Source organism: Dipodomys ordii, unplaced genomic scaffold (genome assembly GCF_000151885.1).
Source record: "Dipodomys ordii isolate 6190 unplaced genomic scaffold, Dord_2.0 Scaffold65, whole genome shotgun sequence".
NCBI lineage: Eukaryota > Metazoa > Chordata > Mammalia > Rodentia > Heteromyidae > Dipodomys > Dipodomys ordii.
The window spans coordinates 5,632,302-5,658,021 of NW_012267281.1; the positions used below are offsets into that span (position 1 = coordinate 5,632,302).

Sequence of the window (25,720 nt, forward strand, 5' to 3'; positions counted from 1 at the left end):
CTTCAGTTATAAGACAGCCTGCTTAAAAAGCTTAAAGCTAGGGGCTGGGAAGGTAGTTCAGTGGTAGAGTGCTTGCCTTGCATGCATGAGACCCTGGGTTCGATTCCTCAGTACCACATAAGCAGAAAAAGCCAGAAGTGGTGCTGTGGCTCAAGTGGTAGAATGCTAGCCTTGAGCTGAATAGCTGAGGGACAACATCCAGGCCCAGAGTTCTGACCCCACAAACAACAACAACAAAAAAGCTTGAAGCCCTCAGTTCAAATCTAGTACCAACCCCTCAAAAAAAGTGCTAAAAGAAAAAGCTGGGAGCCAGTGGCTCATGCCTGTAAGCCTAGCTACTCAGGAGGCTCAGATCTGAGGATCATGGTTCAAAGCCAGCCCCGGCAAGAAAGTCCGTGAGACTCTTATCTCCAATAAAAACCACTAGAAAACTGGAAGTGGTGCTATGGCTCAAGAGGTGGAGCGCTTGCCTTGAGCTGAAGAGCTGAGGGACAGTGTCCAAGCCCAGAGTTCAAGCCCCACGACCAACCAAAAAAAAACCACTGAGCACCTGTGGCTCACACCTATAATATTAGTTACTTAGGAAGCTGATATCTGAGGATCACTGTTTAAAGCCAGCCCGGACAGGAAAGTAGTGCAACTCTTATCTTTAAGCACCAAAAAGCCAGAAATGATGCTCAAATGGCAGAGCTCTACCCTTGAGTACAAAAGCTCAGGGACAGCACCCAGGCCCTGATTCAAGCCTCAGGATCAGTGCAAAAAAAGATAAAAATTAAAAATGCTTAATAATTTACATGACTATTTTCTAAATTCTGGAAAGTCCTTACTGTTATCAGTTGTCCATAAGAAGAAAGTCTAATAAGTATAACTGATATGCCATCTCTGTTACAGTGGGATATAATTTCAATAATTCCACACAGGTACCAACTGTGCTTCTATCCAAAGATACCACACCAAATAGATTATGTCTTTTGAAAACAATGTTAAGTCTGACTATCAAATTTGGAAGATAAAGAGTCTCACAGTCTTTCCTGACCAACCTTGCTTCAAACTTCAATCCTCAGATCTCAGCCTCCGGAGTATGGAGGATTATAGTGAGCTACTGATTGCTGGCCTTGTTTTGTTCTTTGGTTTGTGTGTTTTCATCTCTCAGCACTTTCCCTTCCCCATGCTTAAATGCTCACTACTGCAGTAAAAACCACTGCTGGCATGTCACCTATTCAGAGACCAAGAGGACTGAGTTGGTCAGTCCTCCTGGGACCTTGGTCCTTTCTTTTTGGATAATCTCATCTCTCCTTAAGAGAAAGCAAGATGTCTGTCATTATCACTAGCCCCCATGTCAGCAGTATTCAAGAGATTATTCAAAAACATAGGACCTCTTTGTATATCACCTTGACAATAAAACTAAATTTAAAAAAATAGGACAATACAGAGGATCAACTGGAGTAAGGGAAAGAAGATCCAGACCTGGCAAATCTGATGACATACTTCAAACTTGCACGTGCTGAATGAAGGTGGGTCAACCAGAGTTACCCTGGCACCTTATGGAAAACAAATGATACACCAGGACTCCTGCTCTGTGCTTCTGATATAAAGATGCATTTCTTTGGCAGGAGAGTTTTCTTATCAGAAAAGTTTTCTGATCCATAGTGCACTGTGATATGAGTATCACTGTTAACTTAAGACTTTTGCATAGGTAAATTTGTGACTCAGGGTAGTGATTAGGCTTGATTTCATTTGTAAAATGGGAAGGTTATCAGAACTGATTTCATAGACTATTGTGCTTGTAAGTAACTATTACGTGATAAATATATCATGGTTGGTGTGTGAAAGCTGTTTAACATTATCCTCTGGAACTTGCAGAATTTGGGCACTGTCCCTTAGTTTTTTGGGGTGTTTTTTGTTTGTTTGTTTTTTTGGTTGGTCATGGGGCTTGAACCCTGGGCTTGGGCGCTGTCCCTGTGCTTTTCAGCTCAAGGCCAGCACTCTAGCTCTTGAGCCACAGCGACACTTCCAGTTTTCTAGAGGTTTATTGGAGATAAGAGTCTCATGGACTTTCCTGCCCCGGCTGGCTTTGAACCATGATCCTCAGATCTCAGCCTCCTGAGTGGCTAGGATTACAGGTATGAGCCACTGGTACCCGGCCTGTCCCTTAGTTTTTGCACTCAAGAATGGCACCCTTCCACTTGAGCCACAGCTTCATTTCTGACTTTTTTGGTTGTTAATTGGAGATAGTCTCATGGACTTCCCTGCCTGGACTATGAACAGGAAGCCACAACCCAGCTTGCTTAATATTATCTTTAATTCAATTTTGCAAATTTGTCTACCAATGTTCAAAACATCAAGACAGTGGACATAAACTGGGAGCAGTTGCAAGCCTGCTTTTCCAAAGCTGGTGGATGGATATGCCCATCATGCTATACCCTACCTCAGAATTGCTCAGCGAACGGCTCAGCTTTGGAGTTCTGTCATTACTTCTTCAGCAATACCTAGTACATTCCTAGGTATTGGTGGGGTTTTTTATTTATTTTGATGATTAACAAATTTTATGTTTTTGTTTGTTTGTTTGTTTGTTTGTCCTGGGGCTTGAACTCTGGGCCTGGGCACTATCTGTCCCACAGCTCTTCCACTCAAGGTGAGCACTCTACCATTTGAGCCACAGCACCTCTTCTGGTTTTCTGGTGGTTTAGTGGAGATAAGAGTCTCATGGACTTTTCCACTCCAGGCTGGCTTTGAATCACTGTCCTCAGATCTCAGCCTCCTCAGTAGCTAGGATTACAGGCGTGAGCCACCAGCACCAGGCTTATGTAAGTATTAATAAAAATTGTTTTAAAAGTAAGTAAAAGTCACTCTTGGTAACATACATCTATAATCCCAGCTACTCAGGAGGTAGAGGCAAGTGGGTTAAGGTACAAGGCTGGCCTCAGCAAACAAAATGAGAAATTTTATCTGAAAGAACAGAATGTATGCCTAGCACATACAAGTCACTGAGTTCAGGCCCAGTACCTAGCAAAAGGAAAAGAAAACTATTACAATGTAGCTGCTTGACAGGATTATTAAATACTTACTTTTTCATTGGGGTCACATCCTCCTGAACCCAGGCTACGGGACAATACCAGGCACTGTCTTGAATAGGGTGGAACATGCTATTTAAAAAAGGAGAGAAAGAAAACAAATTAGATTCTTCCTAAATATGTATAAAAATATTTTTTCAGGGTGATTTTTCCAGTTCTAAACTATTTTATCAGTCAAAGGTAGCTTAAGCAATATACCTTAATTATGAAAAAAATCATAACTACAAACATTTCCTTAGCATACAAAAGAAACTAGAGGCATCAAAACAGCAACCACAACAATTTAATACAATAGTAACTGGGTCAAGAAAGATCTTCCTAAACATTCACACTGATAGTCCAAGGTCAGAAATGTCACAAACAACTCTTCAAAATACTAACAAGGGCTAGGGGAACAAAGTACTTGGCTAAGATTAGGAAGAGGAGGGCTGGGAAGGTGGCTCAGTGGTAGAGCACTTGCCTTGCATGCCTGAGGCCCTGGGTTCGATTCCTCAGCACCACATAAGCAAAAAGAAAAAAGCCGGAAGTGGCGCTGTGGCTCAAGTGGTAGAGTGCTAGCCTTGAGCTGAAGAGCTGAGGGACAGCGTCCAGGCCCAGAGTTCAGGCCCCACGACCGGACCCAAAAAAAAAAAAAAAGATTAGGAAGAGGAGGGAAGAGGGAGGGTGGGAGGGTGGGAGGGAGGGAGGGGGGAAAAAAAAGGAAAAAAAAAAAAAAAAAAAGAAGGGAGGAAGGGAGGGAAGGAAAGATACAAAAAGAAGGGATAAAAGGACAGAGGGGGAGAAACACTACACGAGAGAATGAAGCTTAGCACAGAGAAAGAACTTCGGGGAAAGAATGGACAAGCTTAAGTACTAATTATAAGTACTAACTAAACTGAGTACTAACTCAGTCTCACAATATCTCTACAACTGAAGCAACCTACTTTGAATCTCTGAGCTCTCTACTAGAAAAACAAAAACTCAGGTGACTTTTCACCAAGGTCTCTTACTGAGAGAGTCATTAAAAAAACTCTAAACACAAGGCACATGAGAACTCTGAGAATTTACCTGAAAACATCAATCAAATGGATGCTATGTTTACTCTCAAAAACTATCAATATATAAAATACACTTTAAAAAAATCTATAGCACAAAGCTCTAATTTAATCTATTATAAGTAATACCAGACCAAACAATAGATGTGCCAGTATGCCTGAGTGAAATGGAGTTCCTTTTTTTCTTAAATTTTTTCATTACTATTTTTACGTACTTGCTTCTGATTATCTAAGAAACCATATAATGGTTGGGAAGGTGGCTCAGTGGTAGACTGCTTGCCTTGCATGCATGAGGCCCTGGATTTGATTCCTCAGCACCACGCAAGCAGAAAAAGGCAGAAGTGGCGCTGTGGCTCAAGTGGTAGAGTGCTAGCCTTGTGCTGAAGAGCTGAGAGACAGGGCCCAGGCCCAGAGTTCAAGCCCCCACGACCAATATAAATAAAAAAGAAACCATATAATGACAACTTTATCCAAAAAAAAAAAGAGGACAAGTTGGATGCTGATGGCTCACACCTATAATCCTAGCTACTCAAGACACTGAGAGCTGAGGATCACAGTTCAAAGCCAGTCCAGGCAGGAAATTCCATGAGACCTTTATTTTCAATTAACTACCAGAAAACCAGAAGTGGAGCTATGGCTCAAAATGGTAGAGAACTAGCCTTGAGCAAAACTTCACAGGGACAGCACCCCAGCTATGAATTCAAACCCCACAAAAGGGAGGAAAAAAAAAAAGTACACAACTTGTAGAATTATGCAGTTGTGAAAATGTGGTCCAAAGTTTTAAAAAGCATGGAGGTACCTAGTAACACAAAGTAGAAATTATTAAAGCAAAAAGCACAGCAGAACAAGTTTTACTCAGGTAAAACAAGGATGTGAGCCCTTTCCGTAGCAAGCCTGAACTGGTTGAGTCAGCATAATAAAACCTGTTTGTTTACTCTTGACAAGACTTCCCATAAATTTGAAAATGAAAAATTCAAAGCCAGCTGTGGTAGCACAAGCCTATAATCGTAGCCAGTAGGACAGCAGCGATTGGAAGGACTAAGATTCATGGTCAGCCAAGACAAAATGTTACTTAGACACTGAAATACAGATATTGGTCTAACTAGTGCCATCCTGGCAACTTGGTGGATGATGAAATTCCCCCCCACCCCCAGGTGATAAGCATGCCTGAATTACTAGAAGCAGAAACAAGGTTCCAGGACCTGCCAGATCTGTACCATGAACTCTCCAGACCCCTGTGACCTTCCTCCCTAACCCTGACCCTATTTAGGCCCCACCACCTCAGCTGCCATTGCACCATGCCTCGCGACTCCTGTCTCTTCTCAGGCCACCATGGCAACCTTCTTCAACTCTCCATTGGTCTGATTTGTTGAGATTGTTGTTCTGCTCTTTCTTTACTACCCTCATGGCTCAGTTTCCTAAAGAACTGAGTGGACTGGAGGCTGCAAGTTTTTTAGGGGGGACATGAGTCTGCCTGCAGTCACTGGCTTCCCAATAAAGACTCCCCATTCAACTTCTAAAAATGTGGCTTCTCTGTATCTCGTAATCGAATTGCCCTATGACATCATCTCAACAAATATGTCAGACGTGGTGGCACATAGCAATCCAATCTATGTGGAAGGAGACAGATAGGAGGGCTCCAGGTCAGAGGTCAGGGAAAAAAGTAAGTCCCTCCCTTAAAATCAAGGCAAAAATGGCTGTGGTACAGCAATCAAGTACCTGAGTTCAAACTCCAGTACTACCGAAATTAGTAAGTGGGTGGATGGGTAGACAGGCATACAGATAAATAAAATTCTAACAACAAAAATTCTGAGGATACTGGGTTCATAGCCCATACCTATAATTCCAGCCCTCAAGAGGCTAAAGCCTAAGGCTCAAGGCCATCTTGAGTAATTTAGACCCTATCTCAAACTAAAAAAAAATTAAATTAAATTAAGCTTAACTAAGTTCCAGTAGCTCAGGCATGTAATCCTAGCTCCTCTGGAAGTTGAGACTTAGAGAGAACATGGTTTGAAGCCAGCCTAGACACAAAAGTTCTCAAGATACCATCTCCAATTAACCAGCAAAAAGTCAGGCTGCAGACATGGTTTAAGAGATAGAGTACCAGGTAGGAGAAAAAGCTGCCCTGAGTTCAAACCCTGAGTTCAGCCCAAGGCCCTTAGTTCAAACCCTGGTACCAGAACAAGAAAAAAAGTTACAAGGAAAAAATTTTAATCAACTTTGAGACTACCATAGACAAAAGAGAAAAGTCAGTATGTACAAAATGACTTCCCAATAACATACTGCCATTATTCCCTTCCTCAGGAAGAAAGATGTCCTACATTCCTCACACTATTTACATCACGGCCCAGGAGAAGTGCTGGGACCCCCACGCAATCAAAGGACCTGGGCCAACTCCTAGCTCCACCATTTCATATCCACAAGACACGAAGCAAATCATTTCCTGAAGCCCCAGTTTTCATCTAGAAAATGTAGGTGATGACCCCTCCTGGCTTTCCCGGATGTTTATTACAAGGATAAAATGATCATCAACAACAACAACAAAAAGAGTTACTCTTGGCTCTTCCTGGTTCCTCCATTATTTGTGTATTTTCCTCCTAACCCAAAGCAAGTAGTTTTGGATTGAGTTCCAAAATAACATCCCAAATCTGACCAATTCTCATCTATTCTGGCACTATTACCCAAACATAAGTGACCACCATCTCTAGCTTAAGACTTCTCCAGCAGCCACCTGACTGCTTTCCCTGCTTCCACTCTCCCCACAAATCCCAATGAGACATTCCTCACATAGTGGGCACAGCACTTTGCGTCTTTCGTGTGTGTGTGTGTGTGTGTGTGTATGCGCGCGCGCGTGCGCGCGTGTGCGCGCGTGCATGTGTGCACATGCGCGTTAGTCCTGGGCTTGATCTCAGGGCCTGAGTATTGTCCCTGAGCTTTTGTGCTCACAGCTAGCCCTGGAACCACAGCTCCCTTCTGGTTTTTGGGTGGTTAATTGGAGATAGGAGTTTTGTGGGGCCAGGAGTTTATTGGCTCACACCTATAAACCTAGCAACTGGGGAGGTTGAGATCTGAGGATCACAGTTCAAAGCCAGCCGAGGCAGGAAAGTCTGGGAGATTCTTTTTTTTTTTTGTCGGTCATGAGGCCTGAACTCAGGGCCTGGGCACTGTCCCTCAGCTCTAGCTCAAGGCTAGTGCTCTACCATTTGAGCTATAACACCACTTCCGGCTTTTTCTGCTTATGTGGTGCTGAGGAATCGAACCCAGGGCCTCATGCATGCAAGACAAGCACTCTACCACTGAGCCACCTTCCCAGCTCAGTCTGTGAGACTCTTATCTCCAATTAACCACCAGAAAACAGGAAGTGGCATTGTGGCTCAAGTGGTAGAGCGCTAGCCTGGACAACACCCAGGCCTAGAGTACAGGCCCCACGACCAACCAAAAAAAAAAAAAAAAAAAAAGGTTTTATGGGCTTTCCTGCTAGCTTCAGAGATCCTCAAATCCCAGCCTGCAGAGTAGCTAGGATTATAGGCATGGCCTGAGGCACAGATGCCTGATTTAGCAGTATAAGGAAACACCCACCTCCCAGACCTTATCTCCTCCCTTGATAGCAGCACCAGTGCAATAGGTGAGTCACCTCCCACTCCGTCCCGGGTATAAAAGGAGCCTCTAAGGAGCCAGATGCCACCATTATCTCCCTTTCCTCATGAGAACTTGGCCTGTCAGCTCTGCTGGCAATAAATCTTTCCTTCTACTTGACTTCTGTCCATGTGGTCTTTTGGGTTACTTTCTTTGGGTTACTTCCTACCCAGGTTTACATTTTCTCCTTCAAGCAGTCTTCTCAAAATGTAAATCCAATTTGCTTCTAATCTTTTAACAGGATTCCCATTATTATATTCCAAATAAAGCCCCAAGGTGACTGTGCTGGTTCCCTTTCCTACTAACATCCCCTCTAATGAACTTTATTCCATCCATCCTAACCACATCATACCAAATACAACCTTGATTATAAAATGCGATCTCACCTTCACGCTCCTTATATTTCCTTAGTCTGGAATGCTGCCCCACTATAACATTACATGGCAGGGTACATTATCTTTCTTTATCTACCTACATGTTCAAAATTCTCCCCTTTCTCCTTAACCAACATACCTAGTCCTAACAGAACCATTACTCTCTGTTCCCTGTGAAAGTCTTAGGAATCAAAAGAGAAATACTTTGGTCAAGCTCTAACCAAATAAATAAAAGAGTAAATAAAGCCAGATTAGAAAGGAAGAGTTCTTTCTGTATGACTCCCTAATAACAAGAAATATTCATAAAAGACTGCCAGACTGACTAGGTAGGAGATCATGTGGGCATGTCCTTAAAGGATATATGTACAAGGGCCATAACTTTATAGCCACAAAATTTATCTATAAGAACATCTGCCTGATATCTGTTTAATCTGGGACTGACATCACTTTTGTTATTCATCTCAGCACCTTTGGATCATTTCAAAATACTGTATAATAATCCTATTATATCTTGACTCAACCACTTTGACAACTCTCATAGTTGACTCTGGCATGCATATAACCATTGCAATGCTCTGCTATTTCTCCATTTGTCTTATTATTCTTCAAGCAGGTTGTCTATTATCCTATTGGGATTGTCACTTTTGACTGCATTAAGAAAACCTTCAGGTGATTACAAAACCACATTTTCCAGAGATGATTAAGTCAAGAGGGCTCTGAACAAATAACTGGTTTAATCCATTGATAAACTCACATTTTCAACAGACTACTAGGAAAAAGTGAAACCCTGGCAAGTAAGGCCTGGTTGGAAGGAGATTACTGGGAGCATGTCCTTGGAGGATATATGTTGCCCTGGACCTACTTCTATTATTGCTGTGCTGTATTTACAGGACTTGAGCTGTACTTCCATAAGCTGACTGTCATAATAAACTGAAACTTCTGAAACTGTGAGCAAAATAAATCTTTCCTCCTTTAAGTTATTTCTGTCACAGTCATGAGATAATAACAAATATACTTATCTTTTAATATTATTATTATTACCCCTTCCAGAGCACTTAGCCTTCCTTGAACTAATCTACTTATATGAGCAATGTCAGTCTCATCTACTAAAATATAACTACAATGAGAGCAAAAATGTTCACTGTATCTCTAGTACAAAACAGTATTCACCACGTAGTATGTGTAAATGGCTGAATGGAGGCCCCCAGAAAGAGATATGAATATCCTGGGCACAGAAAAGGAGTATGATAAAGGTACAGATCTTGAAAAGAGATCATTCTTGATCCCAACATTGCCCTAAATTAAATGACAAGTATCCTTATAAAAGGCAAAATTAAAAAAAAAAAAAAGACCCACAGGGAGAAGAAGGAAAATGCCATATGAAGGCAGAGACAACAATGGAAGTGATACTGCCATAATCAAAGAAGATCAAAGACAAAAGAATCTGAAAGGTAACCTAAGTGGCAACTGAAGGAGCCTCCACCAAAGCCTTCAGAGAGCGTGTGGCCCTGCTGACACCTGGATTTCAAATTCTACCCTTTAGAAATAAGAATTAATTTCTGTAATTTTAAACTATAAAGTTTATAGAATTTGTACAAAAGTCTGAGCACTCTAATAAAGTTTTTTGAATAAGGACTGCCAAAGAGAAACTGACTATAATGGCTACTTGGAAGATAGAGATCCAGAGGATCATGGTTCAAGGCTAATCAAGCAAAAAGTTTTCAAGACATTATCTCATGCCAGGAGCTGGTGGCTCACGCCTGTAATCCTCGCTACTCAGGAGGCTAAAATCTGAGGATTGAAGTTCAGAGCCAGACCAAGCAGCAAGTCCATGAGATTCTTTTTTTTTTAACTGTATTTTTTTTGTCTTTTCTTTTTTTGGTACTGGGGATCGAACCCAGGACGTTGCACTTGCTAGGCAAGCACTTTGCCACTGAGCTACATCCCAGCCCATCCATGAGATTTTTATCTCCAATAAAGCACTCAGAAAACCGGAAGTGGTGCTGTAGCTCAAGTAGTAGAGCTCTTGCCTCTAGCTGAAGAGCAGAAGGACAGTGCCCAGGTCCAGAGTTCAAGCCCCAGGACCGACAAAAAAAAAAAAAGGCATTATCTCAACCAACAAGTAGGAATGGTGGCACACAACTGTCATCCTAGCTACCTACGAAGCACAAATAATATAACATTCCAGACCAGCCCAAGAATAAAGCAAAATCCTATGCCAAAAATGACTAATATGTTAAGTCAGATGCCAGTGGCTCATTCCTATAATCCTAGGTACAAAGAAGACTGTAGTTTGAGGATCAAAGTTCAAAGTCAACCAAGGCAGATAACTTCCTGAATCTCTTACCTCAAATTAACCACCAAAAATCCAGAAGTGGCACTATGGCTCAAGAAGTACAGTGCTAGCCTTAAGCACAAAAGGTCAGGGACAGCACTCAAGCCCTGAGTTCAAGCCCAAAAACTGGCACCAAAAAAAAAAGGAAGGAAAGTTACCAGCTCATTCTATAAAGCAAGTTTTGTACTCATTCCAAAACCAAATGTGCGTGGGCGCGCATGTTTTGTGTGTGTGTGTGTGAGTGTGTGAGTGTGTGTGTGTGTGTGTGTGTGTAAGAGAGTCAGAGAGAATTGGAGAGCAATTTTGTTGAACATTAAAACAAAAAAACTAAATAAATCCTTGCAAACTGTCAACAACACACGAAAAGATCATACATTATGATCAAGTTGGTTTCATCTCAGGAATGCAAGGATATACATACTTACATACACAGATCTATATATGTAATACATCACATACAGGATCAAGAACAAAATACAGGATCAAGAACAAAAAGTACATGGTCATCTCTATCAAAACAGAAAAAGTCTCTGATAAAATTGAACATTCTTTTATAAAACCTCTTTAGAAACTAAGAATAGAAGAAGCATACTGAGCTTAATAATGGCTTTAAATACAGCCATATTAAATGTAAAAAAAAATATTTCCCATAGATTCAGTCTCACTGAGGTGGGACCTTTTACTTATGCAAACCTTCAGAAAGCAGACAGCTAAATCTAGTCTAGTCTAAAGAATTCAGATTGGCTGGGAAGGTGGCTCAATGATAGAGTGCTTGCCTTGCATGCATGAGACCCTGGGTTTGATTCCTCAACATCACATAAACAGAAAAAACCAGAAGTGGCTCTGTGGCTCAAGTGGTAGAGTGCTAGCCTTGAGCTGAAGAGCTGAGGGACAGTGCCCAAGCCAAGTTCAGGCCCCACAACCGACCAAGAAAAAAAAAAAAAAAGAATTCAGATAGTTCTTTTGGACAGTTAATAGGATTTACTTGGGGAGTACAGTATTTATAGAACTCACTTGTCAGCATTGTTGGTTTTGTATATCAGCTTTTGGTTTTTTTTTTAAATCACATATAGAGCTTGAACTCAGGATCTGGGAACTGTCTCTAAGCTCTTTTGCTCAAGGCAAGCACTCTTGGCATTGAACTACAGAACCACTTCCTATATCAGCTTTTTTTGTTGTTGTTTTGTTTTTTCATTTGTTCTTGGGGCTTAAACTCTTTGGTCTGGGTGCTGTCCCTCAGCTCTTCAGCTTTCCAGTTTTCTGAGTGGTTTGTTGAAGATAAGAGTCTCACAGACTTTCCTGCCTGGACTGGCTTTGAACCTCGATCCTCAGATCTCAGCCTCCTTAGTAGCTAGGATTACAGGCATGAGCCACCAATCTTCAGCCCTATATCAGCTTTTTAAACACATCCCCTTTAAGTAATTTACTTGTTTGGGGGTTTTTTGCATACATTTAATGGCTACAGGATGTTAGTTTTATAGTAATTGCTAAAATTTATTGGCTTTTATATACCTTATTTAATTTTCATGTATAATTTACATGGCTTTAATATATTATTTTTTACCCATGTATCAACTAGGTAAAAAAAATCCCAATTTAAGACTGGAAACATGGCTTAAGTGGTAAGAGTCAACCAAGAAAGCAGAGCAAGGGTGTAAGGACCTGAATTCAAGCCCCAGGACCAGCACAAAATAAACCCTAATTTACAAAGCAAACCTCAGAGCAGCTAGGTAATGGAAGGACACAACTGGCAGAGAAAGATTTGAAACTAGGATAGTATGATTCCAGACCAATTACAAATAGTGTCTCATTTGAATGACAGGTCACTGGGTGGTTCATTCTCAAAGTCTGAGTGCTTAAGTTACAGGTTCCTTGACACTTGTGGCTCATTTTAGTGAGGGAACATGAAGAAGAATGTTTAGAACATACCTGAATACTTTAGAATTTCCCAGAAGTAAAACTTTCTAACATTTTGGCAAGCTTTTCACAATCATTTGAGAACAAAATTCTGCAAAGATGATTGCAGAAACTAGTTTTTAGTATACTGTTCATAGATATATATATATGTAGTCACTTGCTTTTTGTAGATTCATTCTTTAATTTTTCCCCTTTGATAGTACCAGGGTTTAGACTCAGAGCCTCATACTTGAGCAATATCATTGTGAATTTAACAGGTTCAGAAGAAAGGTAAAAACTGCAGCAGGCCTTGTGGGGCTTGAAGCTAGGGCCTGGACGTTGTCCCTGAGCCTCGTTATGCTCAAGCTAGTGCTCTACCACTTAAGCTACAGCCCCACTTCCAGTTTTTGAGTAGTAAACTGGAGGTAAGAGTCTCATAGGGACTTTTCTGCCCAGGCCAGCTTTGAACTGCAATCCTTAGATCTCAGTCTCCTGAGTAGCTAGGATTACAGGTGTGAGCCACCAGCGCCCAGCAGGCCTTTTTAAATAAAGGAGGAAGTTAGGGTCATTCTTCTATCTTAAAGAAAATGAGCAATGCAAAGAAGATGGCAATTTGGGCTGGGAAGGTGGCTCAGTGGTAGAGCGCTTGCCTTGCATGCATGAGGCCTTGGGTTCGATTCCTCAGCACCACATAAGCAGAAAAAGAAAAAGCCGGAAGTGGTGCTATGGCTCAAGTGGTAGAGCGCTAGCCTTGAGCTGAAGAGCTGAAGGACTGTCCCCAGGCCCAGAGTTCAGGCCCCACGACTGGACCAAAAATAAAAAAATAAAATGATAAAATAAAAGATGGCAATTTTTTTAACTTCTTCATTTAATTATTTTCATTATTAGCTTACATTAGTCATACTGGTAGGGGAAAATTCCATTGCTAGATTTCCACACATTTACAATGTATTCCAGTCCATCTCAGCCCCTCTATAACTCTCCCTTCTCCCATTCTCATCCAAACATTTTTAACATGATTGAGTTGGAAGAAAAGAGGTAGAAAAAGAAATAGGAGAATAATTTTTTTTCTTTAGTCAGGAACATACTGTTCTCTCTTTGTTATCTGGAGTAACATTTCTCCAACAGTACATCTTGCAAGTTTCTATCACTATTACAAATACTTGAGAATCAATCAAAAAGGAGAAAAGGTTTATTTTAGCTCACAAGTTCAGAGGTTTCAGTCTAATGGGTACCACTCTTATAGGCCTAAGGAGAGGCTATATATGATGGCAGGGAGCTTGTGGTAGAACAATGTAGTTCATCTCATGGTGGACAGGATGCAGTAAGACAGGAAAGAGTCTGAGACCAGATAGCCCATGAGAACACATCTCCAAAGACCTAATGCCTCTAACATTACATACCTCTAAAAGTCCCCATCATTTCCCAATAATGCCATCAAATTATGAATCAATTAATGAACTAATCCATAGTCCTTATGATTCATCTGCCTTCCTAAAACCCCATTAGCTGGTAACCAATACTTCAACACATGAGCCTTTCTGGAGAATACTTCATATTCAAACCATAACAAAGAGTCATGTTCAGATACTGGGAATGCAGAGGAATTAGTAGTTGGTTTGGGGGCCAGTGATTAGAGGTAAAAGTTACATTTAGGCCAGGGGTTGGTGGCTCACACCTTTAATCCGAACTACTCAGGAGGCTGAGAGCTGAGTGGTCCCAAGCCAAGCCAGGCAGGAAAGTCCATAAGACTCTTATCTCCAATTATCATAGAAAAAGCAGAAAGTGGTGCTATAGCTAAAGTGGTAAAGTACTAGCCTTGAGCAAGAGGAGCTTAGAGACAGTGCTCAGTCCCAGAGTTCAAGGACCAGGACTGGGGAGCAGAGGAGGTTCACATTTAGGAGGAAATCATATTGACATAAGCCAAACTCAAAAAGCAAAATTTTTTGTTTTCACTCATATGTGGAAGCTAGGCCTAAAAGACATACTTTTTTTTTTTTTGGGTCCGGTCGTGGGGCCTGAACTCTGGGCCTGAGCGCTGTCCCTCAGCTCTTCAGCTCAAGGCTCGCGCTCTACCATTTGAGCCACAGCGCCACTTCCGGTTTTTTTCTTTTTGCTTATGTGGTGCTGAGGAATCGAACCCAGGGCCTCATGCATACAAGGCAAGCGCTCTACCACTGAGCCACCTTCCCAGCCCCAAAGACATACATTTTAAGGAGGTAATTCCATGTTCTATAAATGGGGATTCTGTAACAATTGTGAGGAATGAATAACTTAATTAAAGCACCAGAATAGTTACTGAGGGAATAGAGATCAAAATATTACTTGGTCAAATCTCTTTATTTCATTTTATTACAGAACCAGGACTTCTCCCCAATGGCAATTACTTATCTCTTACTACTAGACTTTCTAAGATGGAAAACCACATCCATCCCCCTAGAGCTAAAGGAGGTGTTCAAAACAGATTTGTTGAAAAAAATAGCTGAAAAGTTGAGGTCTTGTCCAATCAGTTTTATGACTGACTTCAAAACCATGCCTTTTCAATAAACCAAATTGCCTCTTGCACAAATGCATGAGTCATATATTTGCAACTGGTGTATCTGACAAAGAATAAAAGATGGTATTCATGATAAAGACAAAAGCTGCATGGCAACAGGAAGAACAGTGGGAGCTGGCATCTTGAAAGTAACACTAAGTGAACACAGATGCCAGCTTATTCCAAGTTCCCGCACTGCTCACCTAGGCCTCAGTTTCCTCTTTTAAATAAGGAAGGAGGATGGGTATAACATCTTTAAAATGTTTCCAATCCTAATCCAATCAGTGATCATAAATAAAATGATACCACAATTGTGTGGGGAGGGGGGTGCTGGTGCTAGTGCTGGTGCTGGTGCTGATGGTGGTATTAGGGCTTGAACTTGACCCTGGTTCTGTCCCTTAGCTCTTTTACTCAAGGCTGGTGCTCTATCACTAGAGCCATAGCTCCACTTCAAGTTTTTTGTGCATTAATTGGATGTAAGAGTCTCATAGGCTTTCCTGCTGTGGTTGGCTTTGAATCCTGATCCTCAGACCTCAGCCTTGTGAGTAGCCAATATTACAGGCATGAGCCACTGACATCTGACACATACAGCACTTTTTTTTTTAATGAATTTTTCCTTTGGTTTTCCTTTGGGTGGGAAAAGACTGATTCTTTTGAGGCAGGCTATCATTATGTACCCATGGTTGACCTCAAACTAATAGTGTTCCCACCTCAGCCTCCTGAGTGCAGAGATTTCAGGTGGGTACCACTCTGAGCCCAACTAAAGGAAGTTTTTAAATAAAAGAGGCAGAGACAAACACATGGGGGAAGGAGGGAGGGAGGGAAATGAAATAAAGCAGGAAGTAAGGAAGGAATTAAAAGAAGCTTAGCCAGCTGGTAGACAAACTTTCAGAGGACATGATTTTTAAGAATTTGTTCAAAGGACTTAATAAACCCTGTTAATAAGGTGAATCAGCGAGTCTATAACCCAGAAATTGCTAGACTCTCTGTGGAAGTGCAAATGAGTTAAGAGCCACACAAATATTCTTAATCAGTAGGTTAAGCTGCCACCACGGGTGAGCCAGTAGTGAAATATGTTTTCAAAGCAGGCTAACCAGGGCATATACAACAGGACACATTTCTGTATGCAATTCGAGCAGGGTATAAAGTCACTTGCAAAATCTATTGGCAATCCTGACACAGTAGAGTACTTCAAGTCAGGATCAACAGCCCTAACTATCTGAACAGCAATTCACCACGTCCCTTCAAAGAAGCAGGAAAGATGTAAGGGAGCGTGAAAACTCTGAGGAACTCTTTTAAAGCATGCCCTGGAGAACTAAAGACCAAGGCAATCGCGAAGGCGCTGCAACGTGACCAGGGGCGACACAGGTACAGAATCCGCCGAAGCCAGACGGCCCAGCAGCCTCCCTCCCTCCCGTAGGCCTCTGCCCGCCGGGCCCCAGCCGCCCAAGGCCGCTCCCCAGGCTCCAGCGCGAACTCGAGGATGGAGGTTGGGAGCACAGGGCCAGAGTCTGTGGCGCCAGTCCGGGTGAGCGAGCGAGCGAGCGCCGGGGGGGGGGGGGGGGGGGGGGTGGAGGGGAGGGAGAGGGGGGGGGGGACGGAGCTCCACGGGAACCGCCGGGCGCCAGGACCCAGCCCGCGGCCTCTACTCCAGGCCCGCAGGAACCACGTCACCGCTCACCTTCAGGGTCCACAAGCCCGCACTCCTCATCCACTGTGGTGGTGGCCGCCGCCCTCGTCCTCCGGCCGCAACCAGGGCCACAGCTCCTACCCAGAGCCCCGCCATGGCAGCCCCTAGTGACCGGTGCTCTTCTGACCTCTCACCCCGTCAGCGGAGGGGGCGGGAGAGGGGAGCGCCGGGATTCGGCCAATCAAGAGTCTGGGAGCCTTGGCCCCGCCCCCTCCCTGCTAGGGCCAGGGAAAGGAGGTTGCTGTGAACTGTCCGCGCGCGGGCTGCGCGCGCGCTAGGACCCGAAGGAAGCAGACCCACGGCGCGCCTGACCACAAGGGCCGAGAGCCCAGAACCTGGAGGTAGAAAGGTGTCTGGGTTTGGCTAACTACCAGGGGTAAACTCCCCGGAGTTTGCTTCAACAAATCAACATTCTGCCTGCCGATTTGGTCTCATCCAATCCGCAGGAGTCCTGCTCGAGTTTGCCTTTCCTGCAGAATCACCTTGAAAATCGTAGTGCTGTGACCTACTCAAGTACTACCTACTGTACTTGTACAAGCTGCTGTACTTACGATTAGCTACTACTCGTATTAGCTACTACTGTGAGCCAAAGCTACATTTCAGGTTTTCCAGTGATTCATTGGAGATAAGAGTCTCACAGATGTTCCTGCTGGACTGGCTTTGAACCGTGATCCCCAGATCTCAGCCTCCTGAGTAGCTAGGATGACAGGCATGAGCCACCAGCACCCGGAGATTCCATTTGTATTTAAACTAGCTCGACTCTTCTTTTGTTTGCTATTGCAGATTCCTACTCATTAAGTTATCATCCTAAATTAAATAGTGTGCGCATACTAAGACCAGGGAGCCGGCTGTGCCCCCAACTTTGTTCCTGTACAGCAACTGAAGTTTTATGTAGATATGTTTTGTGGCAAGTGGCCTTGTCATCACAATTCATTGACTCAACAATGAGAACCTGACCATTATGGAAGATCTCAAAATAATTTCTGAGAAACACATGAGATCCCAGTCACTGTTATACAATCACTGTATACTCCACTATGATAAATACTCTTCTATATATGTGGCTACAACTATAGCTACTAATATTTACCACCTAAACTGGGCATGATAGTACCCAGAAAGCTAAAGCAGGAGAGCTTTAAGTTCTAATCTAGTCTGGTCTTACAAAAACAAAAGAAAGCACCTAAAACAAATAAAAAGAAAAATACAAGTTAAAATGGAAAAGTATCACAATGTGGTTTATTGGTAAGGACATAAAAGTCACTTTAGTTTGCTTGCTTTTGCTTTGGGGTGTTTACTGTTTCAAGGGCTTAGTGCCACACTTAGCACACTCAGCTTGGTATTACTCTCTTTTTATGCTTGTGTATTTCATAATATTGGCACAACTTAAACGAAAATAAAATCATGCCCTGCTTAGCACCAGCAAAATAATTACTTACATCAGGAAAGGCCTTTACACCAAGGAGTATAGTCTCTCAACACTATGAATCTGATAAGTCAAGAGTAGTTGTATTTCTTTTTTTCCTTTTCTTTTTTTTCTTTTTTTTCCTTTTCTTTTTTTTTTTTTTTGGTGGGTTGTGGGGCCTGAACTCTGGGCCTGAGCGCTGTCCCTCAGCTCTTCAGCACAAGGCTAGCACTCTACCACTTGAGAGTCAGGCCCACTTCCAGCTTTTTCTGCTTAAGTGGTGCTGAGGAATCGAACCCAGGGCCTCATGCATGCAAGGCACGCACTTTACCACTAAGCCACCTTCCCAGCCCCAAATAATTGTATTTCAATACATTGCAATTTGCACTTTTTTATATAAGGAAATGATGCCTAGTATTTTTCCAAAATTTTCACAGTTATTTGCCTTTTTTTCTTGGTGCTAGTACTGAAGCTTGAACTCAGGGCCTCTTGCTCTTGTTATGCCTTTTCTCTCACAGCTGTCACTTTGCCACTTAAGCTACACTTCCAGTTCTAAATAGTCTCTTGTATTGGTCTATTCCAGCTGGCTTCAAATTTCAATTCTCAGATCTTAGCCTCTTGAACAGCTAGGATTATAGGTGTGAGCCACAATCACCCAGCTACAGTAAATGTTAATGTGGGGTAAAGCATTTCTTTTCTACTGCTCTTGCTTTTAAGTATGTTCACAGAAATTCTAGCTTATTCATTTTCTATATGAAGTTTTGAATTGAATTCCAGGAAAACTACTGGTATTTTTTTTTAATTCAGATTAGATTACATTTATATGTTAACCTGGGAAAACTTGACAGGATTATGGTACTATGTGATCTTACCCAAGAATAAGGAATGTGTTTCTATTCACCTCTACTTTTGTAGTTTTTCAGGACTGTTCAAATCTTCCCCACATGGGCTTTGTACATAATCTTTTTTTTTTTTTTCCTGGTCATCGTGCTAGAACTCAGGGGTTAAGTTCTTCAGCTCAAGGCTAGCACTTTACCACTTTGAGCCACAGCACCAATTCCAGTTTTCTAGTGGTTAACTGGAGATAAGCCTCACAAACTTTCCTGCCCAGACTGACTTTGAACCATGATCCTCAGATCTCAGTCTCCTGAGTAGCTAGGATTACAGGTGTTGAGCCACCAACATCCAGCTATTCATAATCTTTTAAACTATAGTGACCTCATCCTTATGTGACTAGATCAAATGAGTATGATCAAATTTCCTGGCAGCTTTTCCTTTTGAGAAAAGGTAGGAAAAAGGGCAGACAGAGAGGTAAACAGAGTACTAAACAGATTTTATGTTCCACTTTCCCTGTTCTTTCTCGCTACTGAGGACCTGGCATATATTAATATTGCTGCCCATACTATTATGTTCTACTCACTGGCACACTGTCATTAGTAAACTTAACTGGACAGTATCACTGAGTGTAACATGAGATAAGAAATAACCTAGGGGATGAATTTGGGTATCTCAGATATTACAGGACTTTATGGTTAAATTATTTTATTTTTAACTCAATTCAGAGATTTCTGAAGGGTCCATCGCATCTGCCTAGAGCAAAAGCAGCCAAAATTAGGACAGAAGTTTCATGATGTCTCACGAAGGTGAAGGCAGGGTCTCCCTGACACTGCATCTGATACTACCTGTGAGTGCTCTCCTGGGAGACCTTAGGTAATGCTAGGCCTGGAATAACAGAATTAAACTGTCTATTTCTTTTCTCATTCTTCCCATTCCTTTTCACCTCAGAGAACAAAGGTTTGTTGACAAGGGCCAGAGGCAATCTTGAGTTAATATCTTGTTTAGCCATCTCTCTATTGGTGGAAGCATCTCAGTCTCTTCAGAGACCCTAAGAGTTATTTGTAAGATGGTTAAAGTAAAAGACCTCTTTTACAGGTTTCCTATGCTTTGAATGCTTCCTGGTACTTTTCTTCCTCTTAACACATACCAGAACATTCATGCTGAAGTTATGTATGTGTGTGTGTGTGTGTGTGCATATGCGTGTGCATGTGTATATGTATGTGTATATATATTAAGTGGAATGAAAAAGCTAGGAGCCATTGGTTCATGCCTGTAATCCTAGCTATTCAAGAGGATGAGATCAAGGATCATGGTTCAAAGCCAGCCTGAGCAAGAAAGTCTATGAGCCTCTTATCTCCAGTTAACCATTAAAAAGCCAGAAAAAGAGCTGTAGCTTGAATAAAAAACATCAGGGATAGTGCTCAGGCCCTGAGTTCAAGCCCCAGAACTATTTAAAAAAAAAAAAAAAAAAGAATGAGGACAGGGGAGCCGAGGCTTACTTAAGGTCTGTAATCCTAGCTACTCAGAGAGTTGAAGGGAAGAAGATCCTGGCTTGAGGCCAGTGCAGGTAGAAAGTTTTGCGAGACCCCTCTCAATCAACAGCTGGGCCATGGTAGCATATGCCTGTCATGCCAGCCTCACTTATACACAGAGAATTGATTGTTCAACTGCACTGTATGTAGCATTTGGCAGCCATTATTGCCTCTCTATTGGTCTCTCAGTGCTATAAAGATTGCACACTTCGGACAGATACATTTTGTCCCAAGCAGATCAACAGATACGCCAATTGCTTCTTTGGATTTCACCAGTTAATTGCAGTTGGCCAGCTGTTTGGAATGTAGCCTGTTTGAGCAAAGAAATATCCTTATTTGTGGTTCTGTTGCAGCAATGAAATTTACAACCACAGCCTGGCGCCGGTGGCTCACACCTGTAATCTAGCCATTCAGCAGGCTGAGGTTTGAGGTTCAAGGTTCAAAGCCAGCCCAGGCAGGAAAGTCTATGAGACTCTTATCTCCAATAAACCACTAGAAAACCAGAAGTGGCGCTGTGGCTCAAGCAGTAGAGCACTCACCTTGAGCTGAAGAGCGCAAGGACAGCTCCCAAGTCCAGAGTTCAAGCCCCATGACCTGCAAAAAAAAAAAGAAGGGCTGGGAAGGTGGCTCAGTGGTAGAGCTCTTGCCGTGCATGCATGAGGCCCTGGGTTCGATTCCTCACCATCACATAAGCAAAAAGATAAAAGCCGGAAGTGGCACTGTGGCTCAAGTGGTAGAGCGCTAGACTTGAGCTGAAGAGCTGAGGGACAGCGCCCATGCCCAGAGTTCAGGCCCCACGACCGGACCCAAAAAAAAAAAGAAAAAAGAAATTTACAACCACAAAAAGATGCAATACCACTTAGATGGTAAGATTATCTTTATGACAAGGGAAGAACTGGTATGGATATTTGCTTTTCTTTAAAAAAAAAAAAAAACTATCAGTAAGGAAGAATACCTAAGGCAGGTGTCAGTGGTTCACATCTATAATCCTAACTACTCAGGGAGCTAAGATCTGAGAACCAAAGTTTGAAGACAGCCCTGCCAGGAGAGCCCTTGAGACTCTTGTCCCCAATTAACCACCCAAGAGCTGGAAGTATTGCTGTAGCTCAAGTGGCACACTGGCCTTGATTGAAAAAGTTAACTGACAGTACCCAAACCCTGAGTTCAAAGCCCCAGTACTGGAGAGGGGAAAAAAAGGTTTTCTGGTGAAATATACCATGGAGTCAAATCTTTGTTTAGATGCCTTTTTGGTCATAGGCTCAGAAGCTCAAGGTCTTATTCACTGAAATACTCCATAACTTCTGTTTTTAAAGTGGAGAGTTCTCTTCTGAGACACTATGACATTTCAGATGTAAAGCCACATCAGTGGAAACAGTTAACTATCATCACTGTAGAAAGGAACTTCCGCTGCCCTCTGCAACCATAGGGAGAAACCATTTTAAGACAGAACTGCTAGGCCCAGCCTCTAGAGTCCTTTTGACAATGATGTTAAGGTGACTGGCTGCTGACAGCATGTACCTTTCACCAGGGGCTGGGGTTCTAGCTTGGCTGCTTCTATTCTGCTGAAAGAAGCCCACGCACCACACACTCTCTACACATCTGCAGTTAGCATAGAACACGGTCTAGCATGCTGGCTGATAAACAGTGTGGTCTGTATAACAGACCACACTGCAGTGAACACCTTATAGTCCTCTCTCATTCTGAGGAAGGCATGCAGGTCCATGAAGTCCTTTCTCCCTTAGAAACTCACAATGGTTCACAGTTCAGCTGGTAGCTATTTCATTTCCAAGTGTTGGGAAGAATGAAGATGGCAGACTGCTGGTCTCTAGAGAAGATTCAGATAAACTTATATAAGGTGACATATAACTTCACAAAGCTCCTTCTACTACAAAAGTCAAGGAGCTGAGTGAGAAGCTCCTGAAGGAGCTCTGTTTGTTTGGTGTTATCTATACAGATGAAACTTCTGCATCCATGACCCTGAACAGAGTTCCATTCTTGGATCATCAACTTTCTTCACACCAAAAAAGAAAATTCAAAAGAATGGTACAGAAAAAAATCTCTGGACAGAGATATTTTTTTGGGGGGAGGGTCCAGTTGTGGGACCTGAACTCTGGGCCTGGGCGCTGTCCCTCAGCTCTTCAGCTCAAGGCTAGCACTCTACCTCTTGAGCCACAGTGCCACTTGTGGCTTTTTTCTTTTTGTTTATGTGGTGCTGAGGAATCAAACCCAGGGCTTCAGGCATGCAAGGCAAGCGCTTTACCACTGAGCCACCTTCCCAGCCCCTGGACAGAGATATTTGATGATTGTAATCTAATACCTAAAGTGATTCTCTGGCCACTAAGAGAAGCCTTCTGTGATAGCGTAACCTCATTGAACAATACTTACTCTAGGATTTTATAGGACCCTACTGAACACCAGGTTGCTGATGTAACTAACAATGGCAACTAAAACAGAAAAATCTCCCTTCAAAGCCGGGTGCTAGTGGCTCACACCTGTAATCCAAGCAACTCAAGATGCTGAGATCTGAGGATCGAGGCTCAAGGCCAGCCTGGACAGGAAAATTTGTGAGACTACAATATACGATAAAAAAGACAGAAGTGGCTAGGCGCTGGTGGTTCATGCCTGTAATCCTAGCTACTCAGGAGGCTGAGATTTGAGGATCATGGTTCAAAGCCAGCTAGGGAGCAAAGTCTGTGAGACGCCTATTTCCAGCAGAAAACTGGAAGTGACACTGTGGCTCAAGTGGTAGAGCACTCCCCTTGAGCTGAAGAGCTGAGAGACAGCACCCAGGCCCAGAGTTCAAGCCCGATGACCTACAAATAAAAAGCCAGAAGTGTTGGGGCTGGGAACGTGGCTTAGTGGTAGAGTGCTTGCCTACAATGCATGAAGCCCTGGATTAGATTCCTCAGTACCACATAAACAGAAATAGCCACAAGTGGCACAATGGTAGAGTGCTAGCTTTGAGCAAAAGAACCTCAGGGACAGAGCCCAGGCGTGTAGAGCATTAGCCTTGAGCACAAAAGCTCAAGGACAGCACCCAGACCCCAAGTTCAAGCCCCAGAACCAACACACCACACACACACACACACACACACACACACACACACACACATACACATTCTCCCTTCACTGCTGCCACAACTGAAGAAGACTCTATGTCATCAAATCCTGTCCAGCTGACTGGGTGACCTGTTGCTCGATGACAAAGTGAATTAATGCCACTGACCCTTCCACTGCTCTCTGACCCATGACACATCAGCTGCCAAAGTTTACACACTCTCCAAACTACGGAATGAAAGTAAATGTTTGTTCTCATCCTGAAGGTTGGGGGATGGGTAGGAGAATCAACCAGACTTAGTTGAATGTGAAAAACTTAAAAAAGAAATGCTACCAAATGGGAAAAGAAAGGAATAAGTGGGAAAATATGGAGGAATATGTTTTATATATTTGGCTTTGGCATCATATGAATGTTTCTTTCTTCTTCTTGCTTTTCTGTTTTGTTTTGTTTTTACTAGTTCTATGGATTGAATCCAGGGTCTTTGCCATGCTAGGAAAGTGATTTCTGCTTAAGGCACACCCTCAGCTCACCCTTTTTTTCTTAGACAAGATCCTACTTTGTTGCCCGGCTCTAGAGTCAAATAAATATCTTGGACTACAGGACTTCCCTAAGTATTTTAAATAGCTCTAAAAATGTAATTTTTAGCAACCACTATCAGAAGTAAAATAAAACAAATGAAATCACTAAGAATTTTTAGTGACTAATCACTAAAGCCAACTGTTTCACCTCACAATGCTTTCAACTCTCACTTCTATATAATCTTGATATTGTTCATCACTGACTCATTATTGAAGTTCTTTTCTTCCTTTGCTTTTGAGACCACTCCCTTACATAGTCCAAATTGTCCTAGAACTCACTGTGTAAACCAAACTGTCTTCCAACTCACAATCTGCCTGTCTCAGCCTCCCAAGTGCTAGTTTAAGTAGGTTTTGTTGTTTTGTTTTGTTTTGCTAATCCTGGGGCCTGAACTCAGCCTGGGCCCTGTCCTTGAGCATCTTTTGTTTAAGGCTAGCACTCTACTGCTTGAGCCACAGTTCTTCTTCCAGCCTTTTCATGATTAATTAGAAATAAGTGTCTGAGCTGGGAGCCAGTGGCTCATGCCTATAATCTTAGCTACTCAGGAGGCTGAGATCTGAAGATCATGGTTCAAAGCCAGCCTGGGCAGAAAAGTCCATGAGATTCTGATCTCCAATAAACCCCTAGAAAACTGGAAGTGGAACTGTGCTCACGAGGTAAAGTGCTCACCTTGAGCTGAAGAGCGCAGGGACAGGGCCCAGGCCCAGAGTTCAAGCCCCATGACTGACCAAAAAACAAAGAAAGAAAGAAAGGAATAAGTGTCTCAGCCAGGAACTAGTGGCTCATACCTGTAATTCTAGCTACTCAGGAGTCTGAGATCTGAGAATCGCAGTTCAAAACCAGCCAGGGCAGGAAAGTTCTTGAGACTCTTATCTCCAATTAACCACCAGAAAACTGGAAGTGGCATTGTGGCTCAAGTAGTAGAGCGCTAGCCTTGAGCTTGAAGAGCTCAGCGACAGTGCCAGGCCCAGAGTGCAAGCCCCATGACTGACCAAAAGAAAAAAAAGAGTTGCCTGGACTTTCCTGCCCAGGCTGGCTTTGAACTGTGATCCTCAGATCTCAGCCTCTTGAGTAGCTAAGATTATAGGCATGAGACACTAGCACCTAGCATAAATCTTACTTTACTATTTTTAATCTACTGCCATACTCACCAATAAGACCATATATGTTCCTAGCTTCTATAAGTCACAATTACATTAATTGTGTTTATGAAAAAATAAGATCAATTCAGAGAAAATCTTGTCATGGAAGAAAAAAAGGAATCTATTTTAAATAATTTATTTGCAGCTAAATTTTCAGTGGTATAACATATGCGCTTAGAATGTAAGAGGCCCTAAGATTAATCCACAATCCCTGGGTTTAACACACGATACAGTGAGTTATTTTACACTTCCGATAAATCCTATCCATTCCTCAAGGCCTAGTTCAGGGTTTACTTCCTCTATGAAGTCCCCTAGAGTTCTCTGGTCAAAAATATTTATTCTGCCAGGTGCTGGTGGCTCATACCTGTAATCCTAGATACTCAGTAGGCTGAGATCTGAGGATGGCAGTTCAAAGCCTGCCCGAGCAGAAAAGTCCTTGTTTTATCTCCAAATAACCACTGAAAATACAGAAGTGAAGTTGTGACTTAAAGTGGTAGAGCGCTAGCCTTGAGCAAAGAGCTCAGGGACAGTAGCCAGGCTCTGAGTTCAAGCTCCACAATGACAGAAAAAAAAAAAAAAAAAAAAAAAAAAAAAA

General features: G+C 42.5%; 1 protein-coding gene across 1 annotated transcript in view; it reads right to left on the minus strand.

The window, feature by feature from the left end:
- Window positions 1-16,703, minus strand: part of Pcca (propionyl CoA carboxylase, alpha polypeptide) — a 301,142-nt gene extending 284,439 nt beyond the window's left edge. Inside the window, 2 exon segments of the mRNA XM_013023003.1 lie at window positions 3,069-3,146; window positions 16,567-16,703. Of these exon segments, the coding sequence (XP_012878457.1) occupies window positions 3,069-3,146; window positions 16,567-16,671 (183 nt within the window). The 5' untranslated portion in view covers window positions 16,672-16,703.
- Between the last annotated feature and the right edge of the window lie 9,017 nt (window positions 16,704-25,720).